At 38.5% G+C, this 22,305-nt stretch overlaps 1 protein-coding gene across 1 annotated transcript in view; it reads left to right on the forward strand.

The window, feature by feature from the left end:
* Braf (B-Raf proto-oncogene, serine/threonine kinase) overlaps nt 1–22,305 on the forward strand; it is a 125,241-nt gene that overhangs the window by 79,027 nt on the left and 23,909 nt on the right. Inside the window, 6 exon segments of the mRNA XM_027391530.2 lie at nt 125–160; nt 480–519; nt 4,796–4,932; nt 6,357–6,474; nt 9,665–9,749; nt 10,194–10,370. Coding sequence (XP_027247331.1) covers nt 125–160; nt 480–519; nt 4,796–4,932; nt 6,357–6,474; nt 9,665–9,749; nt 10,194–10,370 — 593 coding nt within the window.

Consider the following 22,305-nt stretch of genomic DNA (forward strand, 5'->3'; position numbering starts at 1 on the left):
ACCATAACCATAATATGTCAAAATGCCTATCAGGGAAATAATATTTCTGGTTTGGGGTGTGATGGATAATGTTGCACTAAACATCTTTGTGCATATCATATTTTCTTCTGAATTATTTCCTTAGGAAAAATTCCCAGAAGTGGAATTACAGGATCAAAGGGTATGAACATTTTTATGGCTCTTAATATGTGCCAATAGAATTTTCTTTAAGAATTGATGAAGCCACTGAGTGGCCTGAAATGGATTTCAGCATTTGATCAGGACTAGTAATCCTTTCTTGTAGGGCTAGGCTGGCAAGTGCTTCAATCTTTAGTGTTTATCATATACACTAGCTAATTTCATAGCCTTTGTTTTGTGAAATAATTGTAAGACAGGTTTTGTTTTGAGTTAACCCTTCTACTAATGCATAGTGAAAAATTCATTTGTTGTTATTTTTTACTGTGTGCTTTGAATAAATGTATTTTACTATTTGTTTATAGGATTTGATTAGAGACCAGGGGTTTCGTGGTGATGGAGGAGGTAAGTAGTGATTTTAGGGTTTTGTTTTTTTGTTTGTTTGTTTTAAAGGCAAAAATGCAATTGCTTTGCTGCTTGTCTCCTTTAGCTTTTTTCATGAAACAGACACAGAGAAAAATGTGTAGAGAAAACCAAATGGGTTTTTGTTTTGTTTTTTATAGTAGTTATTATCATTTACTGCTAGCAGAATTTAAAATTATCCATAACATGTAGAGAAAATGAGAAGACATAAAAGATAGTCTTAAATGTACCATCCACAATTTTAAAATACACTACCAAAGAGAGAGCTTTAATTATTTTATCCACTTTTTAATTTTTGCTGCCTCCAACTCTGGAGTTACTAAATTTCTTTTGGCCTCCACTATATACTCCACTAGAGGCACTTAGAATCAGGTTAAATCATTCTAAATCACTTTTTGTGGTTGCCTGCCACATCTCCTCAGTTTTTCAAACTTCATCAAGCATTTCTCATCAGCTTTCTAGAACTATTTGAAATGTACATTTATTTCATGGAATGATCCATAATGGAAAATGGATCCTCTTTCAGTTATCCTCTTACTGGTATAGTAAAGAAAACTTACACATGAGAAATTCCATTACGATTTCTTACAGAATTTTCATCTAGCCTCCCAAGTGTGATAGCATATGCTTGTGATCCTGGCTGAGGCAGGAGGAACATGAGTTTGAGGCTAGCCTAAGTCTACATAGCAAGACTCTCTCAAAAAATAAAACAAGAAAACTCTGTGATAATGTGTCTTGTATATTTTCTAAGAGATGGCAGTTGAGACTGTTGAAGTTTTCTTGCAAGAGGTCCTCTGTGTTCACCTCCTCAGCTGACTTCTGTCTCACAAAAAAGACCGTATTAGCTACACACCATCCCTAGAGCTGGGTTCTTCACTGTGACCTCCTGTGTCTTCAAAATAGGTCCAAACCCAGACTCGATATTTTATACTGAATAAATACTGTATAAGCCATATATCATTGTGGTTCTGTACTCCTGTGAGGATATCAAATAACAAGCATGAATTATGTACTTAATATTAACTGTATCACATAGTTATTCAAGAGTTTTTGTTGTTTGTTATTCCATGAGCCTGCCAATTAATGTTGCTGCCAGTTTGACTTTCATATGTCTTAATAGCTGTGGCTGCTGCTGATTTTGCCCAATACATCCAGCATTTGAATGTTTCCATCATGTTAGCGTCACAGCTAACCTAGTAAACAGCCTGCTTAGTACCTGAAATCACATGGCATTTCTTATCCTTGTTATGAGTCAGTTTAAAAAAAATCATTGGGGTTTTTATGAAAATATAAGCAGATTTTTGAAAAAAAACGTCCAGAATTATTTTGTGAAGCAGGCTTCAGTTCATCTAATTTATCCCCATGACTTCTTTCATTTCTTCTGTGTGTCTGTCTTCCTGTGTTTGCCTGCCCCTCTCTTTCTCTTCTAACAGCCCCCTTGAACCAGCTGATGCGCTGTCTTCGGAAATACCAATCCCGGACTCCCAGCCCCCTCCTCCATTCTGTCCCCAGTGACATAGTGTTTGATTTTGAGCCTGGCCCAGTGCTCAGAGGTAGTTGGGCTCTTCTTTCTTGTTTCCACCCAAGCAAACCAAATACAAACTCCAGACTCTGTTTGTGCCTCACCTCACAACGTGTGTTTGCAAGTGTGAGAGTTTTAAGTACTAAATTTCTGCTTGGCCTGGCTGGAATGCTCTGAATGTGCTTTTCACACATACTCACTACGGCAAGCTTTCTGTATGCTGTCCATTACACATTTTTAAAAGCAAGACAATTCTGAGTTGGGATTTCCATCTTGCTTATTGTTGTCTTATTTCTGTTTGGTCTTGATGATTTCTTAAGTTCTGGGTAACATGGGCAGGATCCTTTTTACTTTAGTCCATTAGATGATAACTTTGATTAAGTAATACTAATATTTTTTAAGAAAATAAAAATGTAAATGTAAACCCCTATGAAAAGGTTTTTATGTTGGGCATGTTGGCTCATATCTGTAACCTTTGCACTTGAGAAGCAGAGGCAGGAGGAAAATCACTGCAGGTTTGAGGCCAGAGAGAATTTTATGACACTTTTGACAGTTTTGTTGTTGTTGATGTTTTGGGTTTTGGGGTATTTTTGGTTTTTTTTTTTTTTTGAGATTTTGTAATATAACTAATTTTTTGTTCTTTATTTTTCCTCTTATATGTGATATATTTTGACTAATCCATGAACATAAGTTCAGAAAAATTGAATCTATATATATTAAATTATACTCTCATGTGAGGGAAGTTAGTAATATAATTGTAGTCTCCTATTTTACTGTCACATTTTAATTTATTGTTAAATTAACTTTTAAATTTAAGATAAAATTAAATTTAAGATAAAGTTTGGGTACCTTATTTTAAAACTTCTGGGTTATATTTACTGTCTCAATATACTTAGTAACCTATACTTAATGTAATGATGGTGCTTTAGAGTTTCCCATCAACGTAGCTGTCCTTAGATGCAGTGGACCTCATTCAGTACTCAGAGATGTGATGTAACTAAGTGATTCAGTAAACAAGAACTGTGCATGAGGCATGGACAAGATGTTAACTGCTTTATAATGTTGGAAATTATCACTGCTTTCTATAAAATGTATTGTTCTCTAGTTAATACAATGTAATGATTATAAAACATCTATCCAGATTTAGCCTTTAGATACTGTCATTGGCATCCTTGCTGTGTGAAAGAACATGACCCTTTTTTTACCCTTGAGAGCAGTCTATTTTATAATTCCTTGGATATTTTTGCTGCTGTATATGGAAATCTCCCTGGAAATCTCAGTCCTATTCGCTCACTATGTACTCTGTGGAGTCATTGCTCTAACCTCCTCTGTCCCATGTACCCTCTGTGCTTCTGCTAACTGAGCCTACTTATAAGGTTCATGTGCCTTATACAATATTGATACATATCTGAAATACAACTGGGATGCCATAGCATTTATTTGGTCTCCTTTATAATATTAAGTTTTTCAGGAAGTCTTGAAAGCCTGTTGAGCAGGGCTGGAGAGATGGCTCAGCAGTTAATAGCACAGGCTGCTTTTCCAGAGGATCAGGGTTCAATTCCCAGCACCCACATGACAGCTCACCACTCTCTATAACTCCAGCTCCAGGAGTTCCAACACCATCACATAGATACACATGCAGGTAAAACACCAGTGCACATAAAACAAACGTAAATAAATAATTTTTAAAAAGAAAAGAAAGAAAGCCAGGCCCTGGAGAAATGGCTCAGAGGTTAAGACACTGGATGGGTTCCATTCCCAGCACCCACGTGGCAGCTCACAACCAAAAGGGATCTAATGTCCTCTTCTGTCCTTTACAGGCACCAAGCAGACAAATGGTACACAGTCAAAGCACCTACGCACATAAAAAAACAAACAAACAAACAAAAATAAAACCAATAAAATAGTAACTTAAAAAAAAGAGGGAGAGAGAGAGAGAGGGAAGAAAGCCTGCTTAGCTTTGTTTATATTAACTTTTCAATAAAGGCAGCAATCTAAATTTAATAGAAAAAATTCCAGGGATCATGGACACTACCTATCATCTCTTAAATAATAGAGCTACAGTTTAAGAGCATATATAAATTTAGGGCTAATTTGTAAGAAATATTTTAACAGTAAGGACATAAAAAATGTTTCAGTTTTGAAGTTTACATGTTTTTGAAATATTGAGGCTATTGAATTATACAAAATAGTTTGTTTTGTAGAGTTTTGCATTGATTCTGTTGTTGGAATTTTGTTAGTTTTTTCTTTGTTTGTTGAGACAGGGTCTCTGTATTATGTGGCTCTGGCAATCCTGGAACTTGCTCTGAAGCCCAGGCTAGCCTCCAGTTCACAGAAATCCACCTGCCTCTGCATCCCGACTGCTAGGATTAAAGGTGTGTGGTACCATGCCTGTGCATTGGTTTTGATGTTTTAATTCTTTTTTTATCAAAGGCACAGGAACTTGGTAGTAAATTTTAGAAATTGTGCCTTGGTTTGGAGATTGTGTTTTTCTAGACTTGTTTATCTATCGTAACGTCATTAAATTGGCCAGAAAACACAAACAAAGCAGTTACAGCACTAATCACAAATAGTGCCTCCCTTGGCCTCCCCTTTGTACAAGGCCACTGTTGAAACATGCACTGCATTTTAAAGTCTAGATCTCCCCACTTCCTGCCCCTGGTAAGTGAGCATGCTTGCTCCTCCTCAGTGCTTCCTCTTACTCAACGTGGGTAATTTCCCCTTCCTCTGATTCAGGGTCAACTACAGGTTTGTCTGCCACCCCACCTGCCTCTTTACCTGGCTCGCTCACTAATGTGAAAGCCTTACAGAAATCTCCAGGACCTCAGCGGGAAAGGAAGTCATCATCATCCTCAGAAGACAGAAATCGGATGGTAAGGATATGTGATGTGTTTTCCCTGTAATCATAGCCAATACAGTTTACCATTTAGATATGTAATAGGACAGTGTGATGCAAATTTGAGTTAATAGTTTTCTTTTTCTTAAGTATAGTCACACAGAACTGATTTTTGTGCTCTCATTTCTAATCAAATTTTTACGAGGCCATTTTGAAAGGAAAATAATGATATTCTATTTCTAAAATAAGGAGAATGAGTATAAATAAACAAGTTTTCAGAAAGCATGATTAAGCTTGTATGTTCTAAAAGCTGGCTCAGAATTCAAGTATCTATCAAATGGCATTCTTCCATATTTGAAAATTAATTTTCTGCTATTTTTACCTTACCAAAGGAATAGGTGTATTGATTTCTTTTTATCTTTTTTTTCCCTTTTTTGATAACCAAGTCAATTAAGATATGTAAGGAAATATAGCACCAACAGTTGACCATAACATGTTAACGTAAAGTTTTAGGGATTTGAAGCCAAAACTAACCACAGATAGATAGCTGTTATCTTATTTCTGTAGTCCTCCAAATAGTTAAGATGCCATTTGATTTTAATTATAAGAATAGCAATGTGGACAGAAGTTTCATCCTGCCTAGTCCCTCAGCCCTTCAGTCACAAATAACACACAGAGGCTTATATTCATTATAGACTCTTTGGCCAGTGGCTCAGGCTTCTTACTGGCTAGCTCTCTCTTAATTATTAACCCATAACTACTAATCTGTGTATCTCCACATGACCTTATCTCACTGGAGAATGCCCGGGTGTCCTATCTTTCCAGTAGTCTCATGGAGTCTCGCTGGCAACTCACTCTCTCCTGGAATTCTCCTAGTCAGGTAGCCCTGTAGTTCCTGACTGTCCATTGGCCAAAACAGCTGTATTCATCAACCAATAAGAGCATTCAGAAGGACATCCCCCATCATAACAATATGTATTTCTACACATAATAAATTATTTTTATTTTAATTTTTTAGTTAGTACTTCATTATTTTATGTCTGTGGGTGTTGACTGAATATTGAATTGCATCATGTGCATGCCGGTGCTAAAGGAGACTAAAGAGTGCAATGGGTCCCCTGGAACTGAAGTGGGAGGGTTGTGAGCTGCCGTGTGGGTGCTGGGACTCGAACCCAGGCCTCTGGAAAAATAGCTGCTGCTCCTAAGTTCTGAATCATCTCTCCAGCACCAGTTATTTCTGTTTTTAAGTAATTTTCCATCCTAATATTGACCCATCTCAAATTTAATTTTGTATTTTGAGTCATGATTGTAACTTTTGCTTCCTCAGCATGGTGGCATTTTGTTATTTTCTTTCCTTGCTCTCTTCCTAACTTCCTGTCAGGCAGCAATATATTTAGCATGAAATGTAAGGATTTTCTCTTTTGTTTGCCTTGGCTTGACTTTTGCACTATATTTTTTGAGAAAACACTTGGTAGACGAGATTCAAGTGATGATTGGGAGATTCCTGATGGACAGATTACAGTGGGACAAAGAATTGGATCTGGATCATTTGGAACTGTCTACAAGGGAAAGTGGCATGGTATGTAAGTAATATGGTGCCATTGGCACAAGTAGGATATGTTTAAAAACTTTTGTTTAAAAATTCAAGCCAAAGCTGGACATGATGGCTTATGCCCTTAATACCAGCCCTCAGAAAGCAGAGGCAAGCCAGCCTGGTCTACAGAGCTTCCCGGGACAGCCAGGGCTACACAGAGAAACCTGTCTTAGGGGGTGAGGGGAGGGAGGAAGGAATGACAAGCCAGGCATTATGACACACACCTGTATTCCCAGCACTTAGGATGTAGAAGCATGAGCATTAGGAGTTCAAGGACATCCTTAGCTATGTAGAAAGTTCAAGGCCAACTTGAACCCTACAAGAGACTGTCTCAAGAACAAATACAAAGTCAAAACTAATCATTGTTTGCATCATTAAACTGTTTCATCAAATGCAGAAGTCCTCACAAAGGACTTCTCACAAAAATGATGGAACATTAAAAAAAAAAAAAAAAAAACTGGCTTCATGGTAGTCGAGGTTGTTGTCAGTATTTTATACTAGAGATTCAGAAAGATGAAGATCATCGAGCTGTCTAGTCCCAAAGGAAGTTCATTTTCCTTTTAAAAGTATTCCTTTTGATAATGTATGGGTATTATAAATCACAAGTAAACATAAAAATTGTTCAGCCTCACTAGTTTTCTGAGATTACAAAATTAAAAGATAGAAATCGACAACTTTTCTTCCAAATGAATGAAAAAAATTTAAATTGAATGCATGTAGATTGTGATTATAATCCTGTTTATTTCCTTCTTGCTAATGGAGAAATATGAAAATTTGGGAGACTACATTGAGCCTAAGCAAATAATTGGACAGCAATGAACAGGAAACCTTGGAAAGTATACTTCCAAGAGATACAGTAGTGATGGAAAATGAAAATAGACCCAAAAACCAGTGGTGGCACATGCCTTTAGTCCCAGAGGCAGGTGAGTCTCTGTTAGGTCAAGGCCAGCCTGGTCTATGAAGAGAGTTCCAGGACAACCAGAGCTGTTAAACAGAGAAATCCTGTCTTGAAAAACCAAAAGAAAATAGACTTGAGCACTCACTAGTAGAAGGTTTGATTAACATATTGATATAGCCATATATTGTTATATGAGTCAAAATTAATAATAGAGCTACAGTGATAATGGAAAGGTGTCTAATATATTAAGTTTTTTGGAGCTGCATATGCAATACTTTCATGTTAAAGGTCTATATGAGTGCTGGCTCAGAGGTTAAGAGCCCTGGCTGCCCTTCCAGAGGTCCTGAGTTCAATTCCCTGCAACCACATGGTGGCTCACAACCATCTATAATAATGAGATCTGGTGTCCTCTTCTGGTCTGCAGTGAAGGCATACATGCAGGCAGAACATTGTATATATACATAATAATCTTTTTTAAAAAGGCCCATATAAAAAATATTAATAGTATAAAAATGCTATATGAATTCTCTCAAGGTTATCATTTAATTTGTATTCAATAAGCATTTGACTGTGTACATAGATAAATTTAGGATTTATGCATACATACATACATACATACATACATACATACATACATACATGACAAGGGTTATTTCTGAGCAGCATAATTATGGTTTTATTTATTTTCCTGAAACATTTAAGTATTCAGCAGTATTAGGTGGAATAGCTGATAGAATAAATACTATATTACTTTGATAGTTAAGAAAAGGATACATAGTGGGGTGTGTGTGTGTGTGTGTGTGTGTGTGTGTGTGTGTGTGTGTGTGTGTGTTCATTCAGATAATTGAAACTCACCAAGTGAACACATTTGTGATTAATAAGAATAACATTTACAGCCTTGTAGAAGGTCGCTTCATTCCCTCTTCTCACTCCCCCTGCAAAGATAACATCCTGACTTCAGTAGAATATAATGTGTTATCTTTCTTGTTTGGCTCCCTTTTTTGCAATATTGTAAGACCCATCAATGTTGTTGGCTGTTTGTGTGTCATTCATCCTCTCTGTAGTATTCCGTTATGTGACTGTAATGTGATTTCTTCCATCTGCTGTATAATAAGCATTTGGGTAGTTTCCAATTTGGTACTATTTTGAAGGATGTTACAGTGTATATTTTTAGTATACGTCTTTTGAAGAACATATGTGTGTATTTTTATTGGCTATATGCCTAGGAGAGAATTATAGAACTACACCATATGCATACTTACAGTTTTATAGATACTCCCATCAGTACTGCCAATAGATTGTACCAGTTTACACATCTACTAGCAGTATGTAAGAGTAAAATTTAAGCCCGACCATGGTTCATGCCTTTAATCTCAGCAGGAGACAGAGGCAGGTTGATCTCTGTGAGTTTGAGGCCAGCCTGGTCTACAGAGAAGAGTTCCAGGACAGCCAAGCCTACACAGAAAAAAACCTGTCTCAAAATAACCCCCCCCAAAAAAAAAGTTAAACTATGATTATAATTTTAGTAATTTGCCAGTCGACAGTATAAGTATGTCGTAACTTTTGTGGGGGAAAATTGCAAGGTTTTATTTTAAACTGAGTTCCATTGGGCCTGTCATGTCCATAGTTTCAGCACTCACTTAGTAAATAACACCTCATTTAATGTCAAATAATTACAAAGTGTTTCTGAGTACTTAAATTGGCTAAACTGAATTCCCAGGAGAAAAAAAAAAGTTGACTTTATTTTAGCTTATGTTTTGAAATAGTAGTATAGGAGTATCATTGTTAGTTGCTTTGTGTGGGGTTGGAGGATGTATGTGCTCCATAGTCTATGATGTAAAGAAAAAAAAAGGCTAGGCAAGTAGTGGCATACACCTTTTTAGTCCCAGCACTCAGGAGGCAGAAGCAGGTGGGTCTTGGTGAGTTCGAGGTCAGCCTGGTCTACAGAGCAAGTTCCAGGACGTCCAGAGTTGTTATACAAAGAAACCCTGTCTCCAAAAAACAAAACAAAAAAGAAGTAAAGTACAGTTTATTATTAGGTAGTTAAATATAATTTATTTTACTGTGAAATTGGCAAAAAAACATCCAAGGATATTTCATATTTAGCTGGTCATTGGTGACGCATGCTTTTAATCCCAGTGGAAGGCAGAGGCAGGAAGATCTCTGTGAGTTTGAGGCCAGCCTGGTCTACAGAGAGAGTAGTTCCAGGACAGCCAGAGCTGTTACACAGAGAAACATTTTATAATTTGAAATTTTGCAATAACAATTTTCTTCCAGGTGACGTGGCAGTCAAGATGCTGAACGTGACAGCACCCACACCTCAGCAGTTACAGGCCTTCAAAAATGAAGTCGGAGTGCTCAGGTGAGCGTGATGACCACTGCTTTCCAGTAGAGAGTAAACCCATGATAAGAAGATTTATATAGGGAAGAATCTGGAGTTACAATTGTGTGTGAGGGAAATGTTCGAAACTGAGATTTCAATACAGAGAATTCAAGAGGATACATAGTTACTCTTAACATTGCAGAGAGCAGAACAAGGAAGTTAGTTGTGGGGGTTAGAGGAAAATGATTTTGCTTTCACCTAAGAAAACTTCCTAATATGTTTAGAACCACTTAAACAAAAGCAGCCTCTACTTCCTCACGAATACATTAAATAATATATATCTGAATACAGTTGCAGGTTAGACTAGATAACTACAGGTTAACCTTATTTTGCTCCTAGTACTTTTTTATTGAGAACATATTGGTCGATTGACTTGGCTCTCTTTAAAGAATTATCACTCACTGTCACATTTCTTTCTGACAGGAAAACGCGGCATGTGAATATCCTACTTTTCATGGGCTATTCAACAAAGCCACAGCTGGCGATTGTGACCCAGTGGTGTGAGGGCTCCAGCCTGTATCACCATCTCCACATCATTGAGACCAAATTTGAGATGATCAAACTTATAGATATTGCACGGCAGACCGCACAGGGCATGGAGTAAGTTCAGTTCTGTTAAATCTTCATATATGACTTTTGAAAACCACTTAAGGATACTTTAAAGGTATTAATAATACCTCTTATGAGTTGCATTTTAGTTTCTGTGCAATGATACTAACCAGTAGCTAGCACTCGCTTATTAAAACACAATACTTCTCTAGTACAGCTTTACAATTGCCAGTGGTGATTAGCACTCAATAATTTATGTGAACAGTGGAGGTACAGAAGAAAAAAAAAAGCAAAACACTACCACTAAAAAAAGCCATTACTAGTTAGTGGGAAATATGTGACTTATAATTCTGTACTTTCAAATCATTTTCTCTTATATGCCTGTATTTTCTGCTGCAAAATAGCCAGTTATCAAAGTTTTAAATATCTGTATTCTGATCCTAGCTGAGGACATCAAGTTGAAACATGTATGTATACTGAGTTTTGCTTTGTTAATTCAAAAGATAGAGGTTAAAATTAACTGGGGCAGGTGTCCTGGCACAGTCCTGTAATCCAGCACTCAGGAGAAAGAGGCAGGTGGATCTCTGTGAGCTCAAGATCAGCCTGGTCTACAGAGTGGGTTTCAAGACAGCCAGGTTTACATAAAAAGACCCTGTCTCAAAACAACAACAAAAAAGAATTGGCTCAAAAAGTTTTTGCATAAAAGTCTTCAAGTGGAAATAAGCAGTTGAAAGGTAGAATTCAGGGCTGTGGCTGTAGTTTAATAGTGCAGCACTTAAACAGCATGCCCAAACCCTAGGGTCAATCCCCAGCACGAAACAAAAAGAAAAAGCAAATTTTAAAGGTACTTAGCTGAGGCCAGGCTTGGTGATACTTGCTTTTAATCCCAGCATTTGAGTGGCAGAGGCAGGAGGATCTCTTTGAGTTCCAGAACTAACTAGAGAGACTCTGTCTCAAAAAAAAACAAACAAAAAAGTTAGCTGAAAACAATAAAATTTGAAAACTCTATAAATAGTTTAAAACTATATATTAGTATGCAAATTGCTTCTGTGTGTATGTATTGGTATGTCATTTAATATTTAAAATGTTATAAAGTATCGGGGCATTGATGACACACACCTTTAATCCCAGCACTCGGGAGGCAGAGGCAGGCAGATCTCTGTGAGTTCGAGGCCAGCCTGGTCTCCAGAGCGAGTGCCAGGATAGGCTCCAAAGCCATAGAGAAACCCTGTCTCAAACCGCCCCCCGCAAAAAAAAGTTATAAAGTAGATATCTTAATTTTCCTTTCACTGGTAAGGAAACAGGCTTTTAAATAATTTGTATAAGTAAAACTGTTAGGTCATATAGTTAGCAAAGTTATTTTAACTTAAGATTTCAGTCTATTTTAACTCTTCCCTCAAGATCAGTTATAGGAAATAAGTATGAAGCCAGGTACCCAAACCATATCTGGTTCTTCAACTTTTCATCCTCCCTCATTCGAAACTAGGCAATAACTTAACAAGCCTGTATTGAGCTGAGAACTTTATGACTCATAGTGTCTCAGTTGTCCTTCTAGTGCTGTGAAGAGACACGGTGACCAGGACTCCTGTAAAAGAAAGCTGTTAACTGGGGCCTTCTTACAGTTTCAGAGGCTAGGTCCTGATATTGAATAACGTCTTTAACTTATCTAACAAAACAATCTCAGCCTTTCAGTAAAGCAAGAAATTTAATCTACTCAAATCTAAAAGAGTGTAGTAAAAACTTAATAAAAAACCCTGGCAGAAGGGGGGGCAGAAAGGATATGTGATAGGTAGGGTTTTAGTTGGGGATGGTAGGGGAGGACAGGAGAGATGGAGGGAACTGGGATTGACATATAAAACAATCTTGTTTCTAATTCAAATTTTAAAAAAAATATCTGGAAAAAAAAAAAGCCTGGCAGAAAGTGTCAACAAAGATAAACAGAGCTTATTCAATTTCTGCAGTGGGCTGAAGAGCTCACACCACACCCACCCCTGCCCCACCTCAGCACCTCTGTATTTGCTCCTTCTTTGGAAGATTTGTTCCACATGCCTTTATCTCTGTTCTCTTTTTACATACACTTTTTAAGAGAGATTATTTCTGTGACCGATGTATATAGCTATAATGTTTCCAGCCTACCTTTACCACTGTATCCTAATTCTACAGACTTTTTAAAATTCTTGGTTGTCCCCACTAGATAGAAACTGGGTAAGAGCAGGGGCTTTGTTTTGTTTACTGATTTATAGCTGATACCTGGACTGGGTCCTAGCCTGTAAAATGAAAAAAAGGAAGGAAGGTAAGCAGACAGACAGACAGACAGACAGACATGTATGCATGATTACACAAAAGTGTGTATTACCCATTAGTTTGCTGTCCAGAAAGAAGATTCAAATCCTGTTCATATCACAACTCAGAAATGTTTAAAAAGTAAACAAGAGAGAGAGAGAGAATAACAGAAAAGAGTTTTTGTTAAAGACTAGTATTTATAATTATTTTGAGAGGATAGGCAGTTAGGTGCCAGGGTTAGTTTTAAAAGTGGCAGTAGGGAAGAACCTGTGAGTAGGGAGAATGATCAAGAATGGTGATGATGTCCCATCACCTTACTGAGAGTCTGGGATTCTCAGTGTGCTTGCAACCTACTGCTTACTTTAAAGACAGCGCGCTGGAGCACATGTGTCCATCTCTCCATTGGACTCGTCCTACGGTTTAGGAGCTGAGAAAGCACTATTAAGTTTTAAACCCTCTAACAGAGTTTACTTTGGTTTGGTTTGGTTTTGGTTTTGGTTCTTACTAAAATGACTAGATTTTGGGTTAAAGTGACAGATTTTTTTCTCAATCTTTTCAACCCCGTTAAAACTACAATGAAGAAATATTTTTATAAAGTCTAAACTAATAAGACTGACAGAAAGAAGATAGTAGCAACATGTTTGAAAGAGAGTGGAGAACTGATGCTGGGGTCAGTAGAAAACAAAAAACTAAATCATTAGTTGTTGATGACAACCATCGTATTTACAGCACTTACAGAGATTGGTTTCAGAGACTGGCAGTTCCTGCACTGGGGAAGCTATTTTGTTAATCCCTCTCCTAGCAGTGCCACTGAGTGACTGGCAGAAAGACTGGAAATGCATATCTCAGGATGGGGGAGGCTGCTATGTCTAGGACTTGGCCATCTTTCCAGGACAGTGGGGTTGGGTGACTGCGTACCTACCAAACGATGCTCAACTGTGCTGCCCATTGCACTCAGCTTTCTGAGGGGAGGGGGGACAGAGTCAGGGATTAGCCTTCCAATAAGTGTCCTGCCACTGAGATGCAACCCAGCATGTTCTCTTTTTGATTCCCAGATGTTAGCAGCCAAGCCTGACTGGTCCTACAAGTCTAAGAGTATTCTCTAGGGAATCTTACCAGACCAGGAGGACTCACAATCTAAGATCTAAGTGCTGGTCCCCACTTAGTCTGAATAGGGAAACTGTCAGATCATCAGACATTAGAGAAGTCTGGTAGAAGTGAAAGGTCAAAGCATATGGAGTGGGGGTAGGGTGCACTGGTAGAAACAGAGCCAGTGAAAGGAGAGGGAACCCCTCTTACCAAGAGAAAAACGTGTCTGTTTCCTTGGGGAGATTACAAAGCTAAAAGACGTTTTCATTAAACAAGATGCTTTCTAAAAAAAAATTTGTAGCCAGGCATGGTGGCACGTGTCTATGACCCCAACACTTGGGAGACAGGCAGGAGGATCATCTACAGAGCATGTTCTAGACCAGTTAAAGCAATATTCTGCCTAAAAATCATTACCACTGGGGGCTGGAGAGATGGCTCAGAGGTTAAGAGCACTGACTGCTCTTCCAGAGGTCCTGAGTTTGGTTCCTAGCAACCACATGGTGGCTCACAACCGTCTGTTATGAGATCTGGTGCCCTCTTCTGGTGTGCAGATATACATGGAAGCAGAATGTTGTATACATAATAAATAAATAAAATATTTTTAAAAAGCAAATAGAATTTAAAAAAATCATTACCACTGAATATCAGTATGTTTAAATGTTGATACTTATAGCATATTGGAAATTGTACCTTTTTCAAATATTTTAACCTTTAAATGTTAATTTAAAATTCACAAGGAGTCATATGGTTTGTTAGAATTCATTTGAGCTGTCTATAGCAAAAGAAGTTGAAAACAGCTGGACGTTGGTGGTGCACGCCTTTAATCCCAGCATTCGGGAGGCAGATGCAGGCGGATCTCTGTGAGTTCGAGACTAGCCTGGTCTACAAGAGCTAGTTAAGGACAGCCTCCAAAGCCACAGAGAAACCTGTCTTGAAAAACAAAACAAACAAACAAAAAAAGTTGAAAACTACTGGGCTGTGGTGGTTCACACCCTTAATCCCTGCACTTGGGAGACAGAGGCAGCGGATTTCTCTGAGTTTGAAGCCAGTCTGATCTACAGTGTGAGTGCCCGGAGAGCCAGCACCACACAGTGAAACCTTGTCTTGAAAAACCAAAAAAAGAAAAAGAAAAGAAGTTTCAAACTATTACACAGTTTTGCTGATTGCAATGGCATGAACAACCTGTAACCACTAGCACTTGGGAGCCGGAATCAGGAAGCTCAGAGAGTCCAAGCTTGTTTTATGTGAGAACTTGCCTCAAAACAACAACATGCTATTTAGTTTAATATTCATATGTCTGTGTTATATTGCATAGTTCAAAAAAGAGACACTAAGATAATTTTTATAACAAACTGATTTGCATAAATTTATATAAATAATTCAAACAATACCAGTTTGTATAAGTAAATATGCACCCTATTCTGTCATCAACCACTAAAGTATATATCATATTTGGGTATTTGGGGTTTTGTTTTTGCTTTTTTGAAGTGGGGTTTTACTATGCAGCCCTCACTGGCCTGGAACTCACTGTGTAGCTGGTTCAAACTTACAAGTTCCTCCTGCCTCTGCTGCATTAGTGCTGGGATTAAAGGCATACAAACCTGGCCCATATTGGGATTAGAAGATACCACTTCACTAGTGGTTGTCTCCAGCAAGGAAAAGAGAGTTTGTATAAACTCTGAAAACTTTGGGAGCAAGCATGTAGAAATCTTAATGGGATTGCTTTAGGGTGGGAATATGAGTGTATGAGTGATTTTTTTACACTGTCTTTTGTTGTGGTTTGTCTCTTTTTTTTTTTTTTTTTTGGTTTTTTAGTTTTTTTCGAGACAGGGTTTCTCTGTGTAGCTTTGGAGCCTATCCTGGCACTCGCTCTGGAGACCAGGCTGGCCTCGAACTCACAGAGATCCGCCTGCCTCTGCCTCCCGAGTGCTGGGATTAAAGGCTTGCGCCACCAACTTTGTCTTAATTTCAAACAAAACTTACTACAAAGTAACAGAAAATCATTTGAAACAGTGCAAACACAAGTACATGCCAATAGCCTACCATCCAGAGATAACTGCTTTTGATGGTGAAATGTATATTTTGTGCCCTTCATACCTGTGTGTGTTAATACTGTACACAATGGTTTTGCTACTATTTTATATCTAAAGAACCAGGATTTGCCTTTCTTTTTACTCTTTGCATATCACTACTGATTAATAATTTTGTATTCTGATCCCAGCTCTGCTGCATGTTATTTGTTCACTGGCTAATGCACAGTATTTGTGTATTAGCATTATATATATGCATTACAATGTATGTATCCGACATTTTTGTATGTGCTTTCTTTATGTGTGCTTTCTTTCTCCCATATTCTTCAGTAACCAGGGAGCAGTGTATGGAGAAAGATCATATAACTTGCCCCAGAAGTAGCCGGGCTCTCCAGTGCAGTCTTTGAGCTTTGTACTATGCTGCTTCTCCACGTTATACAACCCTTTCACCAACCTCAGACCTTAATGCCATACGATATTCCTACAGTCTGCAGCTCACTTACTCATCCTCTCTCCTAGAACTGCCTTTCCTCTGTCCTCAGACCCCAGACTCTCCCTGAGAGCGTCACCTAATGGCCTTGCTCACTGTTTCATTAAGAAAATGTGTTGAGCAGGAAGTGGTTGCACGCACTTACATTCCCATCCTGGGCCACAGAATGAGGCCCTGCCTTTTGAAAAGAAAGAGTTCCTTAGGCTTCCATGCTGCTAGATCCAGCGGTTAAATTCTTGGTCTTCGGTTTATTTGATCTGTCATAAACAGGGTGCAGTTAATCCAGTTCTTCCATGGGGAATGTTCTTTGTTCTCTGCTTAATCATACTCTTAATCTCGTTAGATTAATATGATACCATCCGTGTGGGAACCCTTAGAAATGCTGAATTTTAGACACTACCTCAGATCTTCTGAATTGAATCTACATTTTAACATGATCTACAAATGATTCACAAGCATATAAGGTTGAAGAAATCTACATCAAAGCATATTTTTCTGATTGTCTTATTAGCAGTTGCTTCTCAACTGGTTTGTCATCTACCTCTCTGGGAATCTCATTCAATCTTACCGAGTGGGGAAAAAAGATCACCTAAAATCAGTTCTGTGCCCCTCCAGCTGCTTAATTTTGTTTGTACTCTGTCTGCTTATCATGTCTGCTTGGATTGTCTACTGAGATCTTGTGTTTACTAGGTCTGAAACTCAGCTGCCGATCGATCTCTCCTCTAACCTGATCTTCAGCCCAGCTGTCCTTGTAGTTGCTTACCTCAAATGTTATACAGTGATCCTTGAGTCCTCTCCTTTTTTCATACCACACAACCAATCTGTTATCAACTCTCATTGTATCTGTTTTTTGTTGCTATGTTATAAGACAGGGTTTCTCTGTGTAGTACTGGCTGTCCTGGAACTCACTCTGTAGAACAGGGAGTGCACCACCACACCCAGCACTCAATGTGTCCATCTTTAAAGTGTAGCCAAAGCCTTATAAACTTCTTGTCACTTGTTTGGATTATCTTCCTATTCCGGCTCCCATTCTCATACCTAAATTATCTCCTGTCTCCCAGCTTCTCTACACTTGAGTACCTCAATTTAGTTTCAACACAGTAGCTTATTTGGCCCTGTTAAAGTAGATTGGGTTGTTAATCCTTCTTAGGGTCCACATTACACTCATAATGAACACCAAAGTTCTGTGCAAGGAGAGTAAAGTTCTGCAACGAGATCTTCTTCAGTGCACCTACCACTCCTACTCTCCATTCCCCTCCCCAACTTTCCTGTTACTTCTCAGATCTGTCTTTCCATCCAGTGGACTCTAGTGTCACACTTTGCCTTCTTACTGTTCTTTGTATGTGGAAGTTCCATGTCTGCCATAGGGCTCCACCCTTTTTTCCTTGTCCTTGGTATAGTTTCATCCCTTAACTGTCTTACCTCCTTAGAGTCTTTACTCAAAATATCCTATGAGAAGAAGTCCTTTTTAGCCTAAAGTAACTCCCCCCCCCCCAAGCTCAGCATTCCCTGTCCTCTACCAGGTTCACACATACACCTGGCACAGTTAATTATAAGTGGTACACTGTATATTTTACTGATTTATCTTTTATTGTCCATCTTCTGCACTACAGTGATAAATACCTTGTTTTATCTCCAAGACGAAACAAGAATAGTTATGGGTTAGCAAATGATGAGTTTTCATTAAACATACAAAGTAATTCTTAAGAATACATCAAAATAAACATTATCATCTCCATGTTACAGACTAGTAGTTGAAAACTATATTGTAGCTGAATGATGGTGGTACACTCTTTAATCCCAGCACTTGGAAGGCAGAGGCAGGCGCATCTCTGAGAGTTCAAGGCCAGCCTGGGCTACCTGATTCCATTTTAGGAAGGAATTTTAAAAGATGTAGGAGAGAAAAACAGAAGATGGGGGGGTGAAAATGAGAAAGAAGAAAATAGACAATTTGCAGGGGGCGGGAATAACAAAGTTGGACTTCAGTTGGAGATTTCAAATATTACTATAAGACTAGTAATCAAGACTGTGGTGTTCGTATAAGTATACATATGTAAGTCATTGTGGAAGAATAGGAGGCTTAGGCCAGGCGTTGGTGGTGCACGCCTTTAATCCCAGCACTTGGGAGGCAGAGGCAGGCAGATCTCTGTGAGTTCAGGCCAGCCTGGTCTCCAGAGCGAGTGCCAGGATAGGCTCCAAAGCTACACAGAGAAACCCTGTCTCGAAAAAAAAAAAAAAAAAAAAAAGGAAGCTTAGATATAGATACAATATACATATTTTCTTCATTTGATTTTTTTTATTTCTTTCTTTTTGAGTCTTTATTAACCTATTTTTTTTTTCATTCCAACCCCTCCTCTCCTCCTGCTTCCCCTACTTCCCCTCCACTCCACCTCCCTAGGAGTAAGGCCTCCCCTAGGAAGTCTACTAAGTGTGTACCATCATTTCTTTGAGGTAGGGCCAAGGCACGTCTCCAACCCCCACACCCTCTGTCTAGTCTGAGCAAGGTATCTCTCCATATAGAATGGGCTTCACTAGGACAGTTTGTGCATTAGTGTTAGATCTTGGACCCACTGCCAGTGTCCTCATATATTGTCCCAGTCACACCATTGTCACCTATATTAATAAAGGGAGTCTAGTTCAGTCTTATCTCAGTTCCCCATTTGTCAGACCTGAGTCAGTGATCTCAGCTCAGGTCAGCTATAGGTTTCCCCATCATGGTCTTGACTCCTTTGTTTATATTATCACTCCTCCCTCACTTCCATTGTACTCCAGGAGCTTGGCCCAATAGTTAGTTGTGGATTTATTTCTGCATCTGCTTCCATCTGTTCTGGAAGAGGGTTCAAGCTTCTCTAGGGTTATGAATTGTAGGCTGGGTATCTTTTGCTTTATGTCTGGTATCCACTTATGAGTGAGTATATACTATATTTGTCTTTCTGGTTTTGGGTTACCTCACTCAGGATGTTTTGTTTTGTTTTTGTTTTTTCTAGTTCTGTCCATTTGCCTACAAATTATAGTTCATCTGATTTTTTAAAAATAAGTTGTTGATGCAATTCATAAAGACAACATATGTTCAACATATGTTGCTATAACCAGTAGGCATTCATATAGAAAAACTGAACCATTAATTGTTAGATGACACAAAACAAACATTTATTTGAAGTGTACAAAAACAAAATCTAATCTTTCAAGTAACAACAGAGAAAGTCCTTGTAGTATAAAGATAAGCAGTGATTTCTTAGAACACAAAAGGTAAAGAAATGGCTTGAAGTACATCAACATCTAAAAATATGTCTAGGGATATATAACTCATTGGTAGAGCATTGCTTAGCCTGTGTGAAACCCTCTCTTTAGTCCCTGGTATGGCAGGAAAAGCTAGCTGAACAAAAGAAAATGAAGACAAGTTACGGTCTTGAAGAAAATGTTTAAAAATATATCTGAAAAAGTCTTCAGGGTACAGAGAGAGCTGTTAAATTCAGTAATAAAGCATAGGGGCTGGAGAGATGGTTCAGCAGTTAAGAGCACTGGCTTTCCTTCCAGAGGACCTGAGTTCAATTACAAGCACCAACAACCAGCTGTTAACTCCAGGCCAGGGTATCTGAAACCCTCTTCTGCCTTCCTCAGACACCAGGCATACATGTGGTGCACAGACATACATGCAGGCAAACACATATACACGTAAGTAATAATAGCAACACACTGCTCAGTGAGCCAGAGAAACCGGATGTGGGGCACCTTTTGTAATCCCTGACCTTCAGAGGCCAAGGAAAGAGGATCAAGAATTCAAGGTCCATCTCTAATAAGATCCTGTCTTGGGAAAAGGTTGGAGGAGGTAGGGGTACAAGACACTTTATTAAAGATGTTTTGTGAATGACAGACATTTAACAGCTAGACGTCAGGAAAAGGCACACTCAGACTCTAAAGGGCGTTAGCACCATGTCCCCACCAGAATGCCCTTTTCAGAAGCTGCAGCACACAGGTCTCAGTGAGGACAAAGATCAGCTGAACCTCTAACAGTCATAATTTCTTCTAATGTTAAACTTAGCATGTTAGCAGCTCTAGTCATGCCTAAATACCCAAAAGAATTAACAACAGGAACCAACAACCAAAGCTTATTCATAATTGCCAAAACCCAAGACAGCCAATATTCCAACCAGTAAATGGATAGGCTGTGGTATGTTCATATCACACATATACCTGTCATGGATTTCATAATCCTTAGGCTGAGCAAAAATAAATAAATACCTCTTTAAATTCTAGTAAAGACAAAACTAACCCATACTGAAGGAAAACATTGTCAGTGGTTACTTATATCTAAGGGCATATTTTAATTACAAAAATGAAGGAACTTTTCTTTTAATATTTATTGCATTAATTTATTTATTTTTGGTAGGTTTGTATACTCCATGGCTATGTAGCAATCAGAGGAGAAGAGGTGGATGGTTTTTTCCTTCCATCATGTAGGTCCTGAAGAATGAAGTCAAGCTGCCAGGCTCAGCAGCAGGCTCCGTTACTGAACCTTCTTCGCATTAAAAAATCTTTTGAGGGTATTCTTTGTCTTGAATTAACTAGTAATTACACAATTAAAGTTGATCCATTATGTTTTACATACCAATAACTCAATAAATCCTAAATGTGTATGAGTGTTATGCGTGCATGTATTTCTATGTACCATGCTGGTACCTCATGCCTGCTGAGACAAGAAGGGGCATCAGAGCCCCTGGAACTGTAGTTACAGATAACTGTGAGCCACCACGAGTCTGGGAGTTGAACTCAGGTTCTCTAGAAGTGCAGATGGTGCTCTTTAACTGCTGAGCTGCCTCTCCAGCCACTCATTAAATTCCTTAAAAGTGAAAGGAACTATTTATGAAATCAAAATAAAAATAGAATTTAGGCCACTATAAAGTACAACTGAAAAATATACAAACTACCCATTAGAGAGCTAAATTATTTCTAAAATGGTAAGTATTTCTTACTACAGAGAGCTTAGAAAATATCATTCTTCAGTCTTACTCTCTTTCTACATTGATATGATAGAAACAAGACTAACCTGACATAATGTCACCACCGTCACCTCTGTCAGTTCAGATAGCTGCCAAACTCTCCACAGAGACAGAGCTAGGGTGTCAGAGGAGAGACTCTCAGTTTCCTCCTGGAAGTCTTACGAATATTTGTGGAATTACACACAATTAGGGGAAAGGGGGCTTGAAATGCAGGTATCTTAGTTTGTCAGGTCTGGAGTTTTAGAAATAGCTAGAAAATACAAGAAACTAACAAACTTAAATGAACCACTAGGGACTTTCCCAAATAAACTAATTGATTAAACTGGTTTGTCAGCCAAGTGATTTTTAGTATTTTAATTTCTGGAAAATATTTAATTAGCGTCTTTCATGGTATTCTTTTTTTGGTTTTTTGAGACAGGGTTTCTCTGTGTAGCTTTGGAGCCTATCCTGGCACTCGCTCTGGAGACCAGGCTGGCCTGGAACTCACAGAGATCTGCCTGCCTCTGCCTCCCAAGTGCTGGGATTAAAGGCATGCGCCACCACCACCCGGCCTCATGGTATTCTTAAATGAAACACAAGCAGCAAAATTTAATTGGTGTCAAAACTGGATGGATGATTGTATCCCTGAAGATAGCAAGCTAGAAGGAGGTATCTGACTTCATTCCTATGAGAATGATGAGCCTTTTCACATTTTATTTTTATTATTTTGTGTGTATAGGTGCTTTGTCTTTATGTGTCTATGAAAGTGCAGTACATGTGTACAATGCCTACAGAGGCCAGAAGAGGGCTTGGGTCCTCTGGGACTGGAGCCACAGATGCTTAATGACCCTAAGTCCCCTGGAAGATCAGCCAGTGCTTTTAACTGCCGGCCTTTGTCTTCAGCCCCTTTGATGAACCTTCTTAAAAGTAACTGATACCCAAGTCTGGCAACCTGTGCCAGTATTTTCAGCACTAAGAATATTGAAACAGGAGAATCACCTGAACTACATACAAAGTTCCTAGCCAGCCTGGGCTACTGGATGAGACCCATCAAATAAATAAATAAATAAATAAATAAATAAATAAATAAATAAATAAATAAATAAGGAGCTGGC

Source organism: Cricetulus griseus, assembly GCF_003668045.3.
Source record: "Cricetulus griseus strain 17A/GY chromosome 1 unlocalized genomic scaffold, alternate assembly CriGri-PICRH-1.0 chr1_0, whole genome shotgun sequence".
NCBI classification, from domain to species: domain Eukaryota; kingdom Metazoa; phylum Chordata; class Mammalia; order Rodentia; family Cricetidae; genus Cricetulus; species Cricetulus griseus.